The sequence below is a fragment of the Oncorhynchus gorbuscha genome, linkage group LG11, assembly GCF_021184085.1.
Source record: "Oncorhynchus gorbuscha isolate QuinsamMale2020 ecotype Even-year linkage group LG11, OgorEven_v1.0, whole genome shotgun sequence".
In the NCBI taxonomy this organism is placed as follows: domain Eukaryota; kingdom Metazoa; phylum Chordata; class Actinopteri; order Salmoniformes; family Salmonidae; genus Oncorhynchus; species Oncorhynchus gorbuscha.
The window spans coordinates 49,203,215-49,225,128 of NC_060183.1; the positions used below are offsets into that span (position 1 = coordinate 49,203,215).

Here is a 21,914-nt window from a genome sequence, read left to right on the forward strand (position 1 = left end):
AAGTGTGATAGCAAGTACACACACATGGTCACCCTCTTTGGGCAGTGGAACGACCATGACCTAACGTTCACGCCCTTCTCCCCCAGCATTCGCTCCTACAGCAACGGCCTGGACTGTGATGAGAGCTGTGAACACTCCGAACCCTGTTTCCCCATCCAGGTCAGTCATCACTTTCACCATCACATCCCACAGCCTTGACTTACAGCACAACGACTATACAGCCATCTCTGTATATCTTGCCCTTTTCTATCCATGGTCCATGGATTATTAGGTCTTTAACGTCTGCTATTTCCTCCATGACCAGATTCCTCCCAGAGACCCACGCTTGCCCACTGGCCGAGACAGCTGCATCCCGGTCTTCCGATCAGCGCCCGTGTGCGGCACAGGAGAGTCTGCTTTCAATTGATGGTACAAAAGGATAAACATTTAAATATTCAGTTCTCTCTCTGTCCTTTTTCAGGTGGCATCGACCCTCTGATCCGAGGTCTGGTGGGTCGGCCTGCTAAGCTGAACACCAAGGATCACATGATGGTGGACGTTCTGAGGGAGAGACTTTTCCAGTTCGTACAACACCTGGCTCTGGACCTGGGCTCCCTCAACATGCAGCGTGGACGCGACCATGGCCTGCCTGGTACATACCTGCCTTATCCCCTCTACAAACTATACTGATACCACAGATAAATACATCTATACCGTTATACTCATATTACAGTTTATCCTTTACGCATGTAAACACCAACTCTAAAATGTCCTTCATCTCTCTCTCTTCCTCAATATAGCTCTATCAATCTGTTCCATGCACTAATTATTTTCTTTCTGTCACCCAACCTAGGCTACAATGCTTGGCGTAAATTCTGTGGACTCTCAACTCCTACGAACCAGACTCAGCTGGCTGTGGTTCTGAACAACAAAGACTTGGCCCGCAGACTACTGCAGCTCTACGGCACACCAGCTAACATTGACGTGTGGATGGGGGGCGTGGCTGAACCCTTTGTACGAGGAGGCCGCGTCGGGCCTCTCTTCGCCTGCCTCATAGCCACCCAGTTCCAGAGGATTCGCCAGGGAGACAGCTGTGTGTGTGCAAGCATGCATATGTGAGTGTGAGGGAGTGGTTGTTTGTCAGTCAGAGTATGAATGTGTTTCATGTCCTCATCATGCTTGTTGATCCACAGGCTGTGGTATGAAAACCCAGGCGTCTTTACCTCGGCACAGAGAGCTGCCCTTAGTTGTGCCTCTCTAGCTCGGATCATGTGTGACAACACTGGCATTCTAAAAGTCACCAGTAACCCCTTCATGATCCCCAATCGTAAGACCAACGGTATCATCAACTGCAAACGTTTCCCACAACTCAACCTCCAAGCCTGGATTGTGAGACCAACTTAACACCAAACAGCAGGACCAGAACCAGGAGCCGGAACAGGAGGCGGAGCAGTCAGACCAGGATAACAAGGTAATTGGTTCAAATTCAGATAATAACCCATCGACCCCTCTTTCTAAAAATCACCCTCTTTTTCTGTATTCCTTTCTAGATCTAGATTCCCCTGAAGTGAGGCCCCCCCGGATCCCAGGGGCCCAGCAGCAACGCCATCCAGCAGCCCTCCGCCATCTCTGTCCAGCTGGCCGACACCTTTTGTTACTTTTTGTGTTTATTCATTCCGAGGCAAAAATCCAAGGAGTAGCCTAAACTTTTATCCGCTGCCGTCGGACTTATTTTCTGCCATTATCTTCAAATCTGAAAAGTTATGAAACCCCGCTCATTTTCTGAAGAATTGCATTATGGACCCTAAAAGCACGGAAGTCCACTGCATGCATACTTCCTGTTTTGGAGTATTTAGTACGTCATCTGGGAACTTTTGGCATTCTAACTATATCCATACTATGACCAATAAGCATACCATATACTCAATTCACGTCACAAATACTGCGGTTATTATGAGTATTCGAATACAGCTAAGGTTTGGGGTGGTAGCTTAACCAAACACATCTTCAGAGTTCTTAAGTAGCTGTTTCTAAGGTCCCTGGGCTATGTGTTGTGTGCATTGATCAGTTTAGTGAAGTATGTAATAGCAGAGTTCTGTGCGTGTCATGGGAGTGTTCAGTTTGTGGCTGTTGCTGGTTGCCCATCAAGTAATCTGCTGTCTGGTTGGGGGGGCCAGTCTGCAAACGGGGAGTTCTGCAAGGATTTAGCAAATGAGTACTTGGTCAATGAATTCTTCAAACTTGCAGGAGACCCTGCTAGGGATGGAGACTCACTGCACATCAGCCATCCCTGGACTTCACAAACGACAAACTTTCACCAGGGTCTGTAAAGCTTCTCCAGGCACTGTGGACGTTGAGGGTGTCGGTTCTCCGGGCAGAGAATTCCGTGTTCTAATGTGAAACAGGTGTTCTGACCAGATTGAATTGACCAGACATGCTAATGTGATTAGCATGAGGTTGTAAGTAACAAGAAAATATCCCAGGACATAGACATATCTGATATGGGCAGAAACATTAAATTCTTGTTAATCTAACTGCACTGTCAATTTACAGTAGCTATTACAGTGAAAGAATACCATTGCTAATGTTTTAGGAGTGCACAGTTATGAACTTAAATGTATTAAGAAACCAATTAGGCACATTTGGGCAGTCTTAATGTCACGCCCTGTCCTTAGTTATCTTTGTTTTCTTTATAATTTTGGTTAGGTCAGGGTGTGACATGGGGGATTTATGTGTTTTGTCTGGTCTAGGGGTTTTGTATGTTTATGGGGTGTTTTCTAGTCTAGGTGTTTATGTAAGTCTATGGTTGCCTAGATTGGTTCTCAATTAGAGGCAGGTGTTTATCGTTGTCTCTGATTGGGAACCATATTTAGGAAGCCATGTTCTTTGGGTATTTTGTGGGTGACCGTTTCCTGTGTTTATACTTCACGGGACTGTTTCGTTGCCAGTTCACGTTGTTATTTTGTATTTGTGTTCATGTTGAGTTTTCTTATTAAATAACATGGACACCTACCACGCTGCATAGTGGTCCGATCCTTGCTACACCTCCTCTTCAGAGGAAGAGGAGGAAATCTGCCGTGACACTTGATGCAAAATTGAACAGAAATACAATGGTTCATTGGACCAGTCTAAAACTTTTCACATACACTGCTGCCGTCTAGTGGAAAATCTAAATTGCGCCTGGGTGGGAATAATACATTATCGACTTTCTCTTGCATTTCAAAGATGATGGTACAAAAAAACAGCCAGATCCTTGATTAAATTAAGAACAAATTATTATTTTCAATGTTGACCTACACTGATAGATTTTCCTATATTATTTTACCTCCACTGTTGTCCAGCTCAATTTTGGAGTTTTCCTCCTTGGTCATCATATCTTATAAAGGATAGCTATGAATGTACCTATGCCCTGAACTTGCATTTTGTTGTTTCTATCCCGTACATAGCCTTGAAAGAAAGGAAAATGTGCTTCCTCCTACCTGGACAGTTTCTGATTGATAGAGGCTACTCTTTGTTGAAGGTCAAGGCTGTGTTCAAATAGTAGTTGTACAGTGTTTCATGTACAATTTCACTGGATTTGTTTTAGGGTGGGTGAGAAGGCACTGTGTTTGCAAGACATGCATGACGATTAAAGCTACCTGTCGTTTAGCTTTCTGTCCGTAACGTGTTTCTTGGATGTGCCTCTGACTGCAAGCCAAGGGTCAGAGGAGAACATAAACATATTCTACACGTCCTCAATACAAGGCGAGACAACACTACTAGAGACACACAAATAATGTTTTGTAGGTCTTTTAAAATGCAACTGCTCTGTAAAATGTCCACCAAGATACCATTGGTTCTCTGTTTGGTACCTGCAACATCTTCCACAAGATAAATGCCAGTGTTGTACACCCAATAACTTCCTAAATAAAGTGCCACCACCTGTTTGCTGGTTGGCTGCAATATATTATATGCCCAGTAGATGGTGCCGGTGTGCTATTCATAAGCTTTGGTGAAGTGAGCTGTAGTGACCGCAAATTATGACCACTGCTAATGCAGTGGCAGTTATAGAACTGAACAGGACAACAAAAAGGAAACTTGAAATATATTTAAGTGTAATTTTGCTTCAGATTAACATTCTGACCTGGCTTCTCTGTTATATCGCTCTCCCCCCTCACATGTCTTTCTTGATTTTACTACATCCTGTCCATTTCTTTGAATCTTTGCTTCCATATTACCCAGACAATGCACACAGTTTATGGTGATTGTCCTGGGAAGAAGATAACTTAATGAGACATCATTACCTTACACGTTTAGTATTTGCCAACATTCAAAAATCACATGTATTTCAGATGCCAGACTTTAAGAGGTTGAAAAGAACTGATCATTATGGAGTTGGAATGAAACTAGCAGCTCCAGTGCCGTTGTGGGCTGGGGTAGTACAGTGTGGGGGTCTCTGAGTTTCCTCTCTGCCTCAGTTAGGGGCTCCTCCTCCTGGATGCTGTGTATAGGCCTACTGATATTTAGAAGCCTACACGTGCAGAATGCCACGTAGCCTGTGGTATGTGTATATGTGTGTGCTGCCAAGATGCAGTTCTATACTCTTAAATTGAGTTGAGTAATTGAAACCAGCAGTTTATGAAAGAAAAAACATAGAAATGGTCAATCTTGATGTTTATTTGTCTGCAGTATAGAAGTGGAAGCCTAGTTTCAAATACTTGGTGTTGGAAATTATGTTATGACCACAAGATAATTTGACTGATATTACAAAGGGGATGTGGATTGGGAAACGGTGACTGGATAAAATACTTGAGGGAGGAAAATAATAAACTGTGTTGGGGTGTATGTGAGGGACAGGAGGAAGACATAATAGTATCATCACCACTAAGCAGCCCATACTAAGCAGAGCAAATCATAATGTTAATGTCTAGTTTTGATTTATATTTTGTCTGAGTTATCAACTAAAGTGATTTCAAAGTAAAATGTAAAACATTTAACCATGTCATTGGATTTAGGTTAAAAGTTGGATTTTAAAAAATGCATTCCCTTACAGTGATGTCTCAAGTTTTTCACTCATCACACATATACATATATATTATTTTGTATTACATTTAAACGTTGATTCAACCAGTTTTTGCCCAGTGAGATATCTTTGTCTTGATATTGAAAGGTGAAAAAAAAAATCAAACACTGGTATATTTCTGCCACAGCCTATATCCAAGCTGGCTCTGATCTACCAGTTGAAGTTGTTTGCTTGAGATATTGGGATGCAGTTGATGTCAGCTCCTGCTGCCTCATTTCCAACTGCTGACAGAAGATTCTTATACAATCATTTTTAGAAGTGGCTGTCTTTGAATAATTCGTAGCGTGTCCACAAGGCGGTCTGTCGGAAAGTGAAAATTCAAGCCACGTGGACAAAGGAACTTGGCTAATGGCTTGCATATGTGGTTCCACTGGCTAGGAACACTGTGCTGCCCTTACCAGAGGAGTCTGCATGGAGCGATTTAAAAAAATACTCAAAAAACAACCGTGGCCAGTACAGATGGTTCTGCTGGTCGGTTGAACAGAGGGACCAACCCAGAAACAACTACGCATATTTTCACTTTTTGGGGAACTATTGGTATGCTGAATCAAAAGTATTGGCAATTACAGCCAACTAATCAAATCCTGTTCAAATGACTAATCAACATTTCCTTCCTCCTTTCTCTCTGGAAAGATAGACCATCTGTTCGGTTTACTGGAAATAGGACTCTACTTATAATAAATCTATAGCATATATAACTTAACTGAAAAAGACACATTTTATATTTGAATGCTTTAACAGGTGAATGGAAAACCACGTTGATAAGAGTACTAGCCTGCTCCAGTGAGAACAATGAAACATATTTACCATTGTTTACATGTCTTTCGAGGCTGCTTTTGTTTTTTCAATTAACATAATTTGATACTGATGTACTTTCCAAAGACAGGAAAGTTAATTGTTGTGACAAACCTCCCATAAGTTTGTTGCAAATTTGCTCCAAATTAGTGTCTTCAGAAAGTATTCATATCCCTTGACTTATTCCACATTTTGTTGTTTTACAGCCTGAATTTAAAAAAAACACATAATGCTCCATAAAGAAAACGGAAAAACATGTTTTTAGATGTATAGATGTTTAGAATGTATTGAAAATGAAATACCGAAATGTCTTATGTAAGTATTCACACCCCTTAGTCAATAGATGTTAAAATCACTTTCAGCAGCAATAACAGCTGTAACTCTGAGTACATATTTATTAAGAGCTTTGCACACCTGGATTGTACAATATTTGCACATAATCCTTTTAAAAATACTTCAAGCTCTTTCAAGTTTTGTGTTGATCATTGCTAGACAGCCATTTTTAAGTCTTGACATATATATTCAAGGAAATTTAGGTCAAAACTGTAACTAGGCCACTCAGGAACATTCAATGTCATCTTGGTAAGCAACTCCAGTATAGATTTGGCCTTGTGTTTTAGGTTATTGTCCTGCTGAAAGGTGAATTAGTCTCCCAGTATCTGTTGGAAAGCAGACTGAACCAGGTTTCTCTAGGATTTTGCCTGTGCTTAACTCTATTCCATTATTTTTATCCCAAAAAACTCCATAGTCCTAGCCGATGACAAGCACACCCATAACATGATGCAACCACCACCATGCTTGAAAATATGAAAAGTCGTACTCAGTTATATGTTGTGTTGGATTTGCCCCAAACATAATGCTTTGTATTCAGGACATGAAGTTTATTTCTTTGCCACATTTTTTTGCCGTTTTACAGGCTGCATGTTTTTGAATATTTTTATTCTGTACAGGCTTCTTTCTTTTCAATCTGTCGTTTAGGTTAGTATTGTGAAGTTACTATAATGTTGTTGATCCATGCTCAGGAAAAAACTATCACAGCCATTAAACTCTAACTGTTTGGCATCAGAGTGAAATCCCTGAGCAGTTTCCTTCCTCTCTGGCAACTGAGTTAGGAAGGACTCCTGTAGCTTTGTAGTGACTGGCTGTATTGATAATAACTTCACCATGCTCAAAGAGATATTCAATGTCTACTTTATTTTTATTTTTTGATCTATCTGCCCTTTGCGAAGCATTGGAAAACCTCCTTGGTCTTTGTGGTTGAATCTGTGATTGAAATTCACTGCTCGCCTGAGGGACATTAAATGTAATTGTATGTGTGGGGTACAGAGATGAGCTACTCATTCAAAAATTATGTTAAACAGTATTGCACACAGTGACTCCATGCAACTTATTATGTGACTTGTTAAGACTTGCTATAACAAAGGGGTTGAATACTTATTGACTCAAGACATTTAAGCTGTTGATTTTTTAAATTAATTTGTAAAACTTTCTAAACTCATTCCACTTTGGCATTATTGGGTATTGTGTGTATGCTATTGACACAACATCTCAAATTAATCAATTTAAAATTCAGGCTGTAACACAACGAGATGTGGAAAAAGTCAAGGGTGTGAATACTTTCTGAAGGCACTGTAAATAGTGTGCCACAAAATATTCCAAGTTTGCAAATGTTTGCCACTACTGGTGAATCTGCGGCAAACCTTTATTGCCACTAGAGGCAAACTGGTTATCATAAGCCGTTTCTGATGAACACATGAGTTCCAAGACAAGTAACCGTTAATGACCAATCAGGGAGATTAGAAAAATATTTTGGAAAATGGAAACCAAACTATTTAGCTTGCTACCTATCAAAGTGTTCAGGTGAGTGTCTAACGTAATTAAACTATAAACAAAAACATTGTTGTCTAATTGATCCCCAGTTAGCAATGTCATGTTTTATGGTATAGAGTGAAACACATTTTGTTGATACCAGTTTTTATCTAACGTTAGCTATCGTATTTTTTTGCACAATTAATGTGATAGCTAACTAATGATTTGCGTAAACACTTATTTTTAGGTGAATACGTTTCTGTCTTTTAATGCCAATATGGATATCAATATGCTAGTTTCACTGTTCAGTAGCATGTTAGCTAGCACAACAGTTACAACAATATGAGCTGATTTGACGTCAAAGCAAGACTTTACTTTTTGCAGATGGATACACCTACCCGTTGTGTTGGAAGAGGCTGCATCAACTCCCTGGAAAGATGTTTGTGGTGCAGTCCCTCATAACGCTTTTATTGAGTGATAAATGAGCGTGTCCTCTTCAAGCTCGGTAAGGAATGCAAATGCATGTGTTATTCTCATAAATGTAGCCAATACATTTATTCTTTGTAACAATTTAGATATTTTATTGCTTTGAACTAGTAGCTAGCACATCTTGATCATGTGTTCCTTCTCTCTTGCTAGAAGCAATCAGCTACAAGACAAAACGTTTTTTTGGCCTTCAATCAATCTGAGGACAGAGAATGATGTGTTCAAAGTCAAAGCTTCTTGCACACATGGCTTTGAAATGAAAGCTATCATACATTCATTTTTGAATTGCCATATTAGGCATAACACCATTTTTGGTTGGTTTTCTTCCATGCAAGCCTTATACACCTGAGTCAGGAACCAAAGACAACTAGTAGACAACTGTCTCTTAATGATGAAGTCCCCAGTCTAGATTGATTATCATAATTAGTTGATTAGTTTGAACCAATTATGCTGAGGCTTGGCTGGAGTAAAATCGTGTATACTGTGCCTTCCTTAGGAACAGTTGGCCACACATTTAAAGGGAGATTTAGTAGGCCTAAGTCCCAGTTTATGCTAGCTACATCGTTTGTTTATATAGCATTTGTAAACGGCAGAAACGTTGTTTCTTTGCTGAAAAATATATAGAAATCTAGTTTCAGTGAGAAGCATACCAACGCCAAAGTAACTTCGTAACAGCTGACTCTGTTTTTTCAAAAGCCGAACCCGCTCATTAGCTGCTGAATCTACCTTTTAAGATGCCAAAATAAAAAATGTTTTCAGTATTCTAATTGTGTTTTTCTTTTGTGTTTTCTGAATGTTTCAGTGCATGCTTTCAAGTTTTGGACGAAAGGGTTCAAAGTTCAAGTTCACTCAAAAGTCAATAGTTCTGAACAGGGTTGGAATTTTCTGTTTGAATTATTTCAGTGTTAATTATCTTTTAAACTTCCATTGGTTGAAAGCTATTGCTCAGTTATCACTTGGCTCATGTAAATTCTGTAATTGCCCCTTTAAACATCCTACGGTCAATTTATGTGGAGAAGATCCAGTATTTGCTCTTTTCTGCATTACCATGCTGATGACTTCAAGTTGTATTGGATTTATTTGTATCTGTTAAGACATTGAATAAGTTGTTTAGTATATTTTGTACGTTTAGTATGTTTAGTTTTCTCTGTGAGAAGCAAGTTCATTTAAAGTTCTATGTGATCTAATTTGCATATTTGTACTGAGTTTGCTGCAAATTGGCCAAAGGTTTGCCACAACTGTTTGTTAGAAGCCTATTTTTTCAGTAAGTGTACTGTTCCCTTTGAGAGCCCTGTAAATGTAAATAGTTCATTTTATCCCCATAGTTGTCTTTGTTGCTTATTTTAGATTGAACTAAATCCAATGGCTACTCCACTTCACGGGATCAAATGTCTGCTATTCAATTCCAAGACGGTTGGAGGGCACATTTTAGGGAAGTCAAATAATGCCTCTTGGCTCTGATTTGCCTTTAGAGAGCTTACACAAGGGATGATGTGAAGTCATGTGACGCTTGTCGGAAAGCAGATGTGCAAAGCAGACTTTTAGAATTCACTACTGGCTGGCCTATTCTATAACGTTGGATTTTTCCACAGTGTTAGGTCAATGACAAACTCTATGCCAATCTATGTAAAAATACAATGTTCATTTATTATAATTTTAGGAGGTTAAAAACAAATGCTTTCCATATTTCAGATATTTGGTCTTTTTATTTACATTTACATTTAAGTCATTTAGCAGACGCTCTTATCCAGAGTGACTTACAAATTGGTGCATTCACCTTATGACATCCAGTGGAACAGTCACTTTACAATAGTGCATCTAAATCTTAAAGGGGGGGGGTGAGAAGGATTACTTTATCCTATCCTAGGTATTCCTTAAAGAGGTGGGGTTTCAGGTGTCTCCGGAAGGTGGTGATTGACTCCGCTGTCCTGGCGTCGTGAGGGAGTTTGTTCCACCATTGGGGGGCCAGAGCAGCGAACAGTTTTGACTGGGCTGAGCGGGAGCTGTACTTCCTCAGTGGTAGGGAGGCGAGCAGGCCAGAGGTGGATGAACGCAGTGCCCTTGTTTGGGTGTAGGGCCTGATCAGAGCCTGGAGGTACTGAGGTGCCGTTCCCCTCACAGCTCCGTAGGCAAGCACCATGGTCTTGTAGCGGATGCGAGCTTCAACTGGAAGCCAGTGGAGAGCGCGGAGGAGCGGGGTGACGTGAGAGAACTTCAGAAGGTTGAACACCAGACGGGCTGCGGCGTTCTGGATGAGTTGTAGGGGTTTAATGGCACAGGCAGGGAGCCCAGCCAACAGCGAGTTGCAGTAATCCAGACGGGAGATGACAAGTGCCTGGATTAGGACCTGCGCCACTTCCTGTGTGAGGCAGGGTCGTACTCTGCGGATGTTGTAGAGCATGAACCTACAGGAACGGGCCACCGCCTTGATGTTAGTTGAGAACGACAGGGTGTTGTCCAGGATCACGCCAAGGTTCTTAGCGCTCTGTGGTTGATGAAAAGAGCTTTGTGGACACATAGACTAATCAATCTGCAATGTGCAATACTGTTGAATTAATGACTAATAGAAAGTGTCCAGTGTCCAATGGAAAACATTCATATTACAAAACTGTGAAAGATAAAAAAATAAAAATAAACATTATATTGGTTTGCTACAATCTGTCCCCTAGTGTCACGTGTGGATATAACATTGCTCCCTTAGTTTCAGGATTCTTAGTGTACATTGTACGTTGTGTATTTTGATAGTGTACAGCAGTGTTGGCTGTGGATTGAGAGATTAGATTGTGTTGTGTTCTAATGTTTTTTCATCTGGTACTGCAGTGCAGTCGTGGCTACTGTGGTCAGTCGTATAAAGACGGCTAGACAGAGAAATGAAAACCATTGATTAAGATTTCCCAACCATGTATTATGTCCCTAGGCCTAGTGTTAACAACAGGGACGTGTTTTCATTGGCATACTGCAGGAGAAGAGTAAAGGTTTAGATTTGTCCAGGGCTTTAGGGGTCAACGTGGTCATACTGCAACCAGAAGCCACAATGAAACACTCCCAATTGAAAGAACACACAGACCTCAATGTGTTTATTGCATAAAATAACTGCTACATAAAATCATATTGCAAAGCTTGAAAATAAGATAATCACATTGCCAAAGAAGGGCCAAAAAGAAAGAGGGTATTGGAAAACTATAACTGGAATATTTTGTTCAGTTTAGGTTTATGGAACTTGGGAGTGGATGTTCCAATGACATGTAAACCCATCATGCATTCCTGTTTACATTTCAGAGCTCCTCCTATGAGAAAGTTGATGTGCTGAGATTTTGGTACAATGGGTTGCACTTTCGTCAGAGTTCATCTGACAGAGTAAGTGCTATTTGTCATAAGATTTTGTTGATCTGGCAGAGGAATTTATTTTCTTATCACATACTATGAATAAAAGGCCATCAGAATCTTCCCAACTAATGTCTGACTATAAAATACTGTGTGTGTGTGTGCGGTGTTTTCTCCCAGGATATTTCTATTCCTAGGTGGGGTAATTGCAGAAAGGCATTGTGACTGTGATGTGCTTTTCCAAGACAGAAGCAGTCATTAGGAAAGTCTACACATCAGTGATTCCACTTTGATTACCCAGCTAGGTCTCAACATATACGTATTTGTAATATATCAGGGTGACATAGGTATTTACTGAGGGACCAGTTGAAATGTTGATTCATTGAGCCACTATGTATCCTAGATAAATGTATCTAAAAGAAAATTAAACATTCATATTTAATTTATAAATGCTGAATATTTGACATTTTACTCCATGGTTAGTATTTAGGCTACACATCTTCACCTCTTTCTAATTACATTACACAAGGCCTTATGTCAGACAGTTATATAACTTCAGACAGTGCAAGAAAAACCATAACACATGGTTTTCTGTTATCCAACTCTGGAGCAGATCCATTTGGAGGGCCGGTGTCAAGTAGCCTTTCTGTCTATTTATTACATGAGCACCGGGCTTGTCTAAAAACCGAATTAGAAACTTCAAATGTTCAACTCCTCCCCACTCTTAGCGCATCTGCAAAACTCCGAACAGAACGATGTGAGGTTGCGTGGCGAACATAGCAATACTGGTGCAAGTTTTTCAGGATTTAATTTGGTGTAAATTAGACTTACTTTAATGTACTTTAGTTTCAAAGTACAAATGCTAGACCACAGAAATTAAAATATTTGTAATTATTAGTCATCTATTTAGTTGAACTAATTGTATTATGGGCGCGTGTAAATTTGGCATTTTTTATGCGTGTGGGCACGTATGTTTATTAATTTGGATACTGCAAACTGTCCAATCTCAGCGGCATCCACCAGAGACGAGACAAGTAAATAACCAAGTGCCAGGTATACGGCAGACAATACAATGGGCGCACAATGGTAACGTTTTTAGCCTTCTGAGTCACGGCTCGGAATATCGACCACCAAAGCAAAAAGGCGCCAATAAAGAGCAGGAGAGACCTGTCACCATCATTAGAGATGGGGAAGCTAACAAGCCTTCTGACTCCTCAAGACCGTCTCTCTCGTCTACCCACACAGTGTCCCGTGCAGGAGCGCGCCCGCGCTGGCTACCACCTCAAGTTCCAAAGCCCCCGAGGGGACAGGGGCACCAGCATCAGGATGTCCATCCAAGTGGCCATGCAGAAACTAAGGCAAATGGCACGACGAATGGGACACAGGACAAACCGTCCCCTTCGCCGAGAAGAGAAGACGTGATGGCAGGGGATGATCCTTACAACCCATACAAGACCTCCGATTCAGATTCAGATAATCCTTACTACAATTACTATGACGTGTACGAGAGTCCCAGGCGCAGAGAGAGACCTGGATATGGCACAAGGTACCATCAGAACGGTAAGACTGGACTATTGGACAGCGTGTTTGAAGGGTTGGAATTTGGAATGCATTTGCAGCAGTGCCGGAATATTTTGTCCAGTAGCCCACATGTAGCTGTAAAAAGATTAAAAATATACGGTCTGTGTCAGTTTTTTCTTGATATAACAATAATTTGTGATTAAAACAAATGCATCCCCTCTAGGTCTGCCTGATCTTGTACCAGACGCATACTACATTCAAGCCTCCGTATATGTCCAGAGAGTTCCAATGTACAACCTCAGATGTGCAAACGAAGAGAATTGCTTGTCAAGGTATTATTGGAACAAACTCTATGGGATTTAAAGAAGGTTATTGTCCAACAACTTGTGAGTCAGAATGTGTGTGAATCGTAACACTTGAGTGTTTGCGGTTTTGGTTTACCCTAGAGCAGCATACACATCCCACTGGGCGCTAACTGGTTGAATCTAATTTCATGTAATTTCAAAGTTGGAAAAATTACCCTATTGTCATACTTGAGTAAAAGTGAAGATACCTTAATAGAAAATGACTCAAGTAAACGTGTAAAAATATTCGTTTTAAGTATCAAAAGTAAATGTAATTGCTAAAAATATATTTAAGTGTCAGTTTACTTAAGTATAAATGGGCTGTACTGGGCTTGTGTGGTCTGCGGTTGTGAGGCCGGTTGGACTACTGCCAAATTCTTTAAAACGACGTTGGAGGCAGTTTATGGTAGAGAAATTAACATTGAATTATCTGGCAACAGCTCAGGTGGACATTCCTGAAGTCAGCATGCCAATTGTATGCTCCCTCAACTTGAGACATCTGTGGCATTGTGTTTTCTGACAAAACTGCACATTTTAGAGCGATCTTTTATTGTCCCCAGCACAAGGTGCCCCTGTGTTATGATCATGCTGTTTAATCAGCTTCTTGATATGCCACACCTGCCAGGTAAATTGATTATTTTGGCAAAGGAGTAATGCTCACTACCAGAGATGTCAACACATTTGTGCAAAATAATTGAGCTGAATAAGCTTTTTGTGCATATGGAAAATCAGGGATTTTTTATTTTAACTCATGAAACATGGGACCAACACATTACATGTTGCGTTTTTATTTTTGTTCAGTGTATATAGGCCAAGGGTTTTAAGCATTTGTTGATTTCAAATCTAATCTTCAAGTTAATCATTAATATGTTGGTTTCATGTCTCCATCTCAACCAAATATCAAAGTTAAAGAATAGTACTAAATCAAACGTAATTTAAAGTGCATTTAAAGTTTGATTAGATTTAGTCCTATTCTTTAACTTACATTTTTGGTTGAGATGGAGACAAACTGGATATTGAATTGTGTTTGGTTGTCAATGCAACTAAATATCAACATTTGAAGGAGATGTATCGTCTGATTGGATAGTTCCATATCTGCCACTAATCTATTCTGCCTTCAATTGCAGTTTGTTTACAAATTAATAATTTAATCGCAACCAAAATGGTGAATAGGACTAACTCAAATGAAATCAAACTTTAAATGTACTTTAAATAAAGTATGATTTGATTTGATTCATTTTCTTTAACTGTGATTCTTGGTTGAGATGGAGACGTGACTTCAACATATAAATGATTAATTTGTAGACATACTGGAATTTGTTGACAACAACACAATATAATTTCTGCAATACATTAAAAGCCTATTAACTTTTTGACAAGTTAACAAATTACATGTTGGATTCAAGTCTCCAAGTAAACCAAAAATAAAAGATAAAGAATAGGATTAAGCCAGTGGCTCAGATTAAACTATCCAAGCATTAGATATCCTTTAAATGTTGGTATTTGGTAGTGTTGTCAACAAGACACAATTCAATAATATTTTTGTAATACAGGAAATAGCCTTAAATTGAGACTCTTACAAACTAATGTAACAGTATTTATTCTACCTTAAAATGAGTAATACATCCATGACCACATTGAGGTTAGCCTACTGTAACTATAAATGTCTTATGTAATCATAGGTGTGCATGTTCGAGATAATCATGCAAAGGTCGTAGGTCTGACCTTCACAATTGCTGTAATAATCTTGAACAGTATTGATCCCTTGCACTATGTACTTTTAATGTAATCACAACTGCTATACAGGTCATTTGGTTGTGCTATTAGGGATAGTTCACCCAAATTACAAAATTGCATATTGGTTCTCTTACCATGTAAGCTAGTGGTCACCAACCAGTCGATCGCGATCCAAGGCATTCCTAATCGATTGCCAAATATTTCTGTAAAAAACAACAACAAAGATAACGCCTTAGGTTCCTGTTTTTTTGTATTTGTCTCGAGCTCTTGGCGGTAGATGCACCCAATTCAGCTTCCCTGCGCTCCGGATAGGTGAAGTGATCCAATGTTGAACCATTTCATGTGTCTGAAGGTACAAACTGTACCTTCTCAGCAGGCCCAGAGAACAAATCAAGTGCACTATAGGCCTACCGCTGGCCAATCGGATGGCTCACGATTACCATGTCTGCAGTAAATTAGCAGGCTTAAAAGAAAGCTACAGCAAAATTGTCACTTAGATTACAAATCTTTTAAAACCATGACTAGAGAGAGACTGTCAACGAACACAGCAAATAGCTGCTCTTTTGAGTGAGTTTAAGTTCTTACTCAGCACTGTCAACACTTTTTATCCAACACTTTTATAGGCTATCAAAATGCGTGCTCTTCCTACTTCCACTCGCAGTACAACCAACACCGCAGCTGTAATGAGTAGGAAAGTGGATAGATAGGCCTGCGTTATTATTAGATTAATATTTAACTTTCGCTGTTCATAGGAGTAACACCATGAATTTGTGTATGAGGCAGGAATAATGTGGTGGGACTTGAGTTTCGCTATCAGCTGGAAGACACACTTTTTTTGGTCAGTGTCAGCAAAGGAGAGCGGAGGGGCGGACTCCAGTCTCCTACTCTCTCCCTCCACTGAGACTGACCATCAGATGCAGGCATCATCAGCCCAGTAAATATTCAAATGTACGCTCACACAGCTGTGCCTCACAAGTAATACAACAACTGATCTATTACCAATGTGATCACATAGCCTACCTCAAATTTGATATGTAATTTTTTTTAATTGTGCGAACTACAACGCATTGGCAGGACATTTCAAGCAAAGCCAATATGCAGTGATAATGTATTGGGCCTATAGCGTAATGCACAAACCTCATTGCTACAGAACTGTTTTACTGTTTTTAATAGGTTAATGTGTCATAGGCTTACGTTTTTTAAGTTATGTAAAATAAAACATCTTAGCGTTATATCTCAGCTTGCATTTTGACTCAAACTGATTTTGACTTAGAAAAGGTAAGTCTATGACAGCAATCATGATGAAAGTAATTCATGCTTTGGTTTAGTTTCCCTGGCACTGTTTCCACATGCTAACATTTTAACATTTGTTGCACAAATCCCATTCAAGTCATGGCACTGTTATATCGGTCCCAAGGACACTAAACCAAAGCATGAATTGCTGTAATACCTTGTCCTTGGACTGCTTACAGGGTTAGGAAACCAATGTGTCATTTTGCAATTTGGGTGAACTGTCCCTTTAAGTTGTTGTAATAACTGACATTGTATTACCGTATTACCATTTTACTCTGTTGTGCCTTTAAATGGTTGAAAGTGCAGTGATAGCACATTTAAGTGACAACTAAACCAAAAATCAAACATTGTTTTTCTATTGGAATTTGGTTGTGCTTATAGATGGTTGAAAGCATTGTGATAAAACATTGGGAACTCAGCAAACTTCTGTTTGTATTTTTGAGTGGGTGAATAAAGGTTGAAATCTCATTGATCAACATCAATGAAATATTACCCAAATGTCCATGTTGAAATGACATGGTGTGCCCAGTGGGATGCATTTTGTGGATAAATAGAATCCTGCCACCAATTGGGTGGAGTGGTAGAATTCAACAAAACATTTAAACGCTCTGCAGTTTACATGGAAAAATCATCACTAGCCCAGACTGTAAACTCATTATCAAAACTAACCCAAACAGCCATATCCTTTTTGAAAGGAACCACTCCTCCCTCTTCCAAACCTTTCCCAGAAATGTAAGATCATACGCTTTCCTAAAAAGGAGGTAGTGTATATGGCTTATAAATGCGCTCAATCCTATTCTGTGTCCAAAGTGTATTCAGTTCTGTATTCAAGTGTATTGTTGTTTTGGGGGGGCAGTTCGGCTTACAGCGCCAGAGACTATGACACCCGGATGCTGCTGAGGTTCCCACAACGTGTGAAGAACCAGGGGACGGCTGACTTCCTGCCAAGCAGACCCCGCTACTCCTGGGAATGGCACAGTTGTCACCAGTGAGTCTCAATGTCTATTTGTCTATATGCCTTTCCACCTTGCTCTGGAAATGTGTGTCTCTCTGTCTCCATCTCTGTCTGCCATTTACACAAACACTTTTCTTTCACTCTTTCTTATTTCTTCTCTCACACAGAGTGGATTAATGTCCATATTTTGGTCAGCAACATACTGATCTCATCAGACAGATTTGTCTGGCAATATATAGCAAAGCAAAAGTCTGTCAATGTTTTTGACTCCAATTTCCACTTCAAAATAGTTGACTCCAACCCATAACTTCTGCTGCATATGAGGAATGTGATGCTGGATGTGTAGCCAGAACGTTCAGAGGGAAAAGTCTCTAACCTTGTCTTAATGAATACATTCAAAAGTATCTTGATTCCACAGAAGTCTGCATTTCACATTACCTCAGCTCATAGCTATACTCTGAAGTAAGTCACATACTGTACCAACATCAAGTATGGGGTACATCGACCTACATCCTGCAGCTTGTTTTTGTACAACTGATTTGTTTGTCTCAGCCTCATTGACTGTACCTGTAACCGTATAAAATGCACTAAGACCGCACTCAGTCAGCTGTATAAGGAAATAAGCAAACAGGAAACCACTCACCCAGAGGTGGCACTCCTAGTGGCCAGAGACTTTAATGCAGGGAAACTTAAATCAGTTCTACCAAATTTCGATCAACATGTTAAATGTGCAACCAGAGGGTAAAAAAATTCTAGATCACCTGTACTCCACACACAGAGACGCTTACAAAGATCTCCCTCAACCTCTATTTGGTAAATCCAACCACAACTCTATCCTCCTTATTCCTGCTTACAAGCAAAAATTAAAGCAGGAAGCACCAGTGACTCGGTCTATAAAAAAGTGGTCAGATGAAGCAGATGCTTCACTACAGGACTGTTTTGCTATCAGACTGGAACATGTTCCGGGATTCTTCCGATGGCATTGAGGAGTACACCTCATCGGTCACTGGCTTTATCAATAAGTGCATCGAGGACGTCGTCTCCACAGTGACTGTACGTACATACCCCAACCAGAAGCTATATATTACAGGCAACATTCGCACTGAGCTAAAGGGTAGAGCTGCCACTTTCAAGATGAGGGACTTTAACCCAGAAGCTTATAATAAATCCTACTATGCCCTGCGACGACCCATCATACAGGCAACGCGTCAATACAGGGCTAAGATTGAATCATGCTCCAACGCTCATCTTATGTGGAAGGGCTTAAACAATTTTAAGAGTATAAAGGGAAGCACAGCCGCGAGTTGCCCAGTGACACGAGCCTACCAGATGAGCTAAATCACTTCTATGCTCGCTTCGAGGCAAGCAACACTGAGACATGCATGAGTGGATCAGCTGTTCCAGACGACTAAGTGAGCCGTCGTGAGTCGTGAGCCGTCGTGAGTAAGACCTTTTAAACAGGCCAACATTCACAAGGCTGCGGGGCCAGACGGATTACCAGGACGTGTGCTCCGGGCATGTGCTGACCAACTGGCAGGTGTCTTCACAGACATTTTCAACATGTCCCTAATTGAGTCTGTAATACCAACATGTTTCAAGCAGACCACCATAGTCCCTGTGCCCAAGAGCACAAAGCACTGCCTAAATGACTACAGACCTGTAGCACTCACGTCCGTAGCCATGAAGTGCTTTGAAAGGCTGGCAATGGCTCACATCAACACCATTATCCCAGAAACCCTAGACCCACTCCAATTTGCATACCGCCCAAACAGATCCACAGATGATGCAATCTCTATTGCACTCCACACTGCCCTTTCCCACCTGGACAAAAGGAACACTTACATGAGAATGCTATTCCTTGACTACAGCTCAGCGTTCAACACCATAGTACCCTCAAAGCTCATCACTAAGCTAAGGATCCTGGGACTACACACCTTCCAATACAACTGGATCCTGAACTTCCTGACGGGCGGCCCCCAGGTGGTGAGGGTAGGTAGCAACACATCTGCCACACTGATCCTCAACACTGGAGCCCCCCAAGGGTGCGTGCTCAGTCCCCTCCTGTACTCTCCGTTCACCTACGACTGCATGGCCAAGTGCGACTCCAACACCATCATTAGGTTTGCAGACGACATAAGTGGTAGGCCTGGTCACCGACAACGAGACAGCCTATAGGGAGGAGGTCAGAGACCTGGCCGGGTGGTGCCAGAATAACAACCTATCCCTCAACGTAACCAAGGCTAAGGAGATGATTGTGGACTACAGGAAAAGGAGGACAGAGCACGCCCCCATTCTTGTCGACGGGGCTGTAGTGGAGCAGGTTGAGAGCTTCAAGTTCCTTGGTGTCCACATCACCAACAAACTAGAATGGTCCAAACACACCAAGACCGTCATTAAGAGGGCACGTCAAAGCCTATTCCCCCTCTGGAAACTAAAAAGATTTGGCATAGGTCCTGAGATCCTCAAAAGGTTCTACAGCTGCAACATCAAGAGCATCATCCTGACTGGTTGCATCACTGCCTGGTACGGCAATTACTTGGCCTCCGACCGCAAGGCACTACAGAGTGTAGTGCGTACGGCCCAGTACATCACTGGGGCTAAGCTGCCTGACATCCAGGACCTCTACACCAGGCGGTGTCAGAAAAAGGCCCTAAAAATTGTCAAAAACCCTAGCCACCCCAGTCAGACTGTTCTTTCTACTACCGCATGTCAAGCGGTACTGTGCCAAGTCTAGGACAAAAAGGCTTCAACAGTTTTTACCCCCAAGCCATAAGACTCCTGAACAGGTAATCAAATGGCTACCTGGACTTCTTGCATTGTGTGCCCCCATCCCAACCCCTCTTTTACGCTACTTCTACTCTCTGTTCATCATATATGCATAGTCACTTTAACCATATCTATATGTAAATACTACCTCAATTAGCCCGACTAACCGGTGTCTGTATGTAGCCTCACTACTTTTATAGCCTCGCTACTGTATGTAGCCTCGCTACTGTTATTTTTCACTGTTTTTATTTCTTTACTTACATATTGTTCACCTAATACCTTTTTTGCACTATTGGTTAGAGCCTGTAAGTAAGCATTTCACTGTAAGGTGTACATCTGTTGTATTCGGCGCACGTGACAAACTTTGATTTGATGTATTTCTCTGCATTGGAACAACATTATTTTCTCAGTTTTCTACCTACATGTTTGATTTAATGCCAGCCAAAGTGATTGAAGCAGTTATTTAAACACTGATCAAACTCCATTGTCCTGCTTCTCTCCAGGCATTACCACAGCATGGATGAGTTCAGCCACTATGACCTGCTGGATTCAGGTGGGAGGAGTGTGGCTGAGGGACACAAGGCCAGCTTCTGCCTGGAGGACAGCTCCTGTGACTATGGCTACTACAGACGCTTTGCCTGCACCTCACACACCCAGGTTACCGACACAACACGTGTTGCTTTATGTCATGTTGACCAATCGAATCAAAAGGGACATCCAACTTTTACTATTTTTCTGTAGATTGTATGGCTGTTCAGAACCAGGCTATGATATCCAGCAGAGATGCTTACTTACAGATGAATACTCTTGTCTGTAATGGCATGAGAGGGCTGCTTACTGTTTTCTAATCATAGGGCCTGAGTCCAGGATGTTATGATACCTATAACGCAGACATCGACTGCCAGTGGATCGATATTACAGATGTGAAACCTGGGAACTACGTCCTGAAGGTTTGTCACAAAAACAGATGACATTATTGGCACTTTGGTGCTGAACAACGTGTCCCACGGTATTCAAACAACAGCTCTGAGAAGCAAAAAGGCTGATTTGAAAATCCTTGACTGTGTTCGGAATCAATGTTTATCCGTCCCCTGTTACGACTCTGCAACTGTTTTAGACCACATTTTCATTGTCTTTTTGAAATATGGAACATTTGTACTCTCATCCCTTTCTTTCTGTCTTTTAGATCAGTGTGAACCCCAGCTATCAGGTTCCAGAGTCTGACTACAGCAACAACATTGTGCGCTGTGAAGTTCGCTATACTGGCAACTATGCCTATGTTTCAGGATGTCACATCTCACAGTGAGTCTTAAAACTCTCTCATTCTACAAACTATTGTGCATGTTTTTTAGTGCAGGAGTCAGGACTAGGCATAGGTCTGGGAAACGGGCCCATGATGCTTCAACACGTGATTTCTCATAACTCACATTACAAGATATATTATGCTGTGTGTGACGAAATGCTTTCTTCTTTTCTTCTCAGATATTAAGATGGGGAAGTAATTCACCAAACCACTGAAGCATTTCTGTAAAAACTCCATGACAGCCAAGAAAACATCTTGAACAAAATGTGGACACGCATGGCTAACTGAAAATGTGTAAGAATGGTCATACTCTTGTTAAGTTGGCCTTTGTTTTTCAGGTTCATTAAACATGTTTTTCTCAAGCCATTCTATAAGTGCAATAAAGTAATAATTGCATTTATAGGTTTCATTATACTACATTACAATAGTTTAGACATGTTTTAAATGGTGTAAATCAAATAAATGGAATTTCAGACGTTCAAAGCTCACAAGTGAGAAATTGCTTGTTTTTACATATCAATTACACAATATTCAGCACCA

The 21,914-nt window shown here is 40.8% G+C and overlaps 2 protein-coding genes and 1 long non-coding RNA gene across 3 annotated transcripts in view; 2 read left to right on the plus strand and 1 right to left on the minus strand.

The window, feature by feature from the left end:
- Window positions 1–21,914, minus strand: part of LOC124048848 (prosaposin-like) — a 62,678-nt gene that overhangs the window by 23,787 nt on the left and 16,977 nt on the right. The window contains exon 5 of the mRNA XM_046369968.1: window positions 15,192–15,260. Coding sequence (XP_046225924.1) covers window positions 15,192–15,237 — 46 coding nt within the window. The 5' untranslated portion in view covers window positions 15,238–15,260. The remainder of the gene's footprint in view (window positions 1–15,191; window positions 15,261–21,914) is intronic.
- LOC124048850 lies at window positions 7,430–9,451 on the plus strand. The gene is made up of 3 exons (XR_006841318.1): window positions 7,430–7,696; window positions 8,030–8,150; window positions 8,285–9,451. It is a non-coding gene; the product is annotated as an uncharacterized LOC124048850 (long non-coding RNA).
- LOC124048845 (protein-lysine 6-oxidase-like) lies at window positions 12,137–21,862 on the plus strand. The gene is made up of 7 exons (XM_046369964.1): window positions 12,137–13,015; window positions 13,200–13,308; window positions 17,207–17,338; window positions 20,575–20,728; window positions 20,926–21,021; window positions 21,258–21,373; window positions 21,554–21,862. The coding sequence occupies exons 1-7, from the start codon at window positions 12,382–12,384 to the stop codon at window positions 21,558–21,560; spliced, it is 1,248 nt and encodes a 415-aa protein (XP_046225920.1). The 5' UTR covers window positions 12,137–12,381; the 3' UTR covers window positions 21,561–21,862.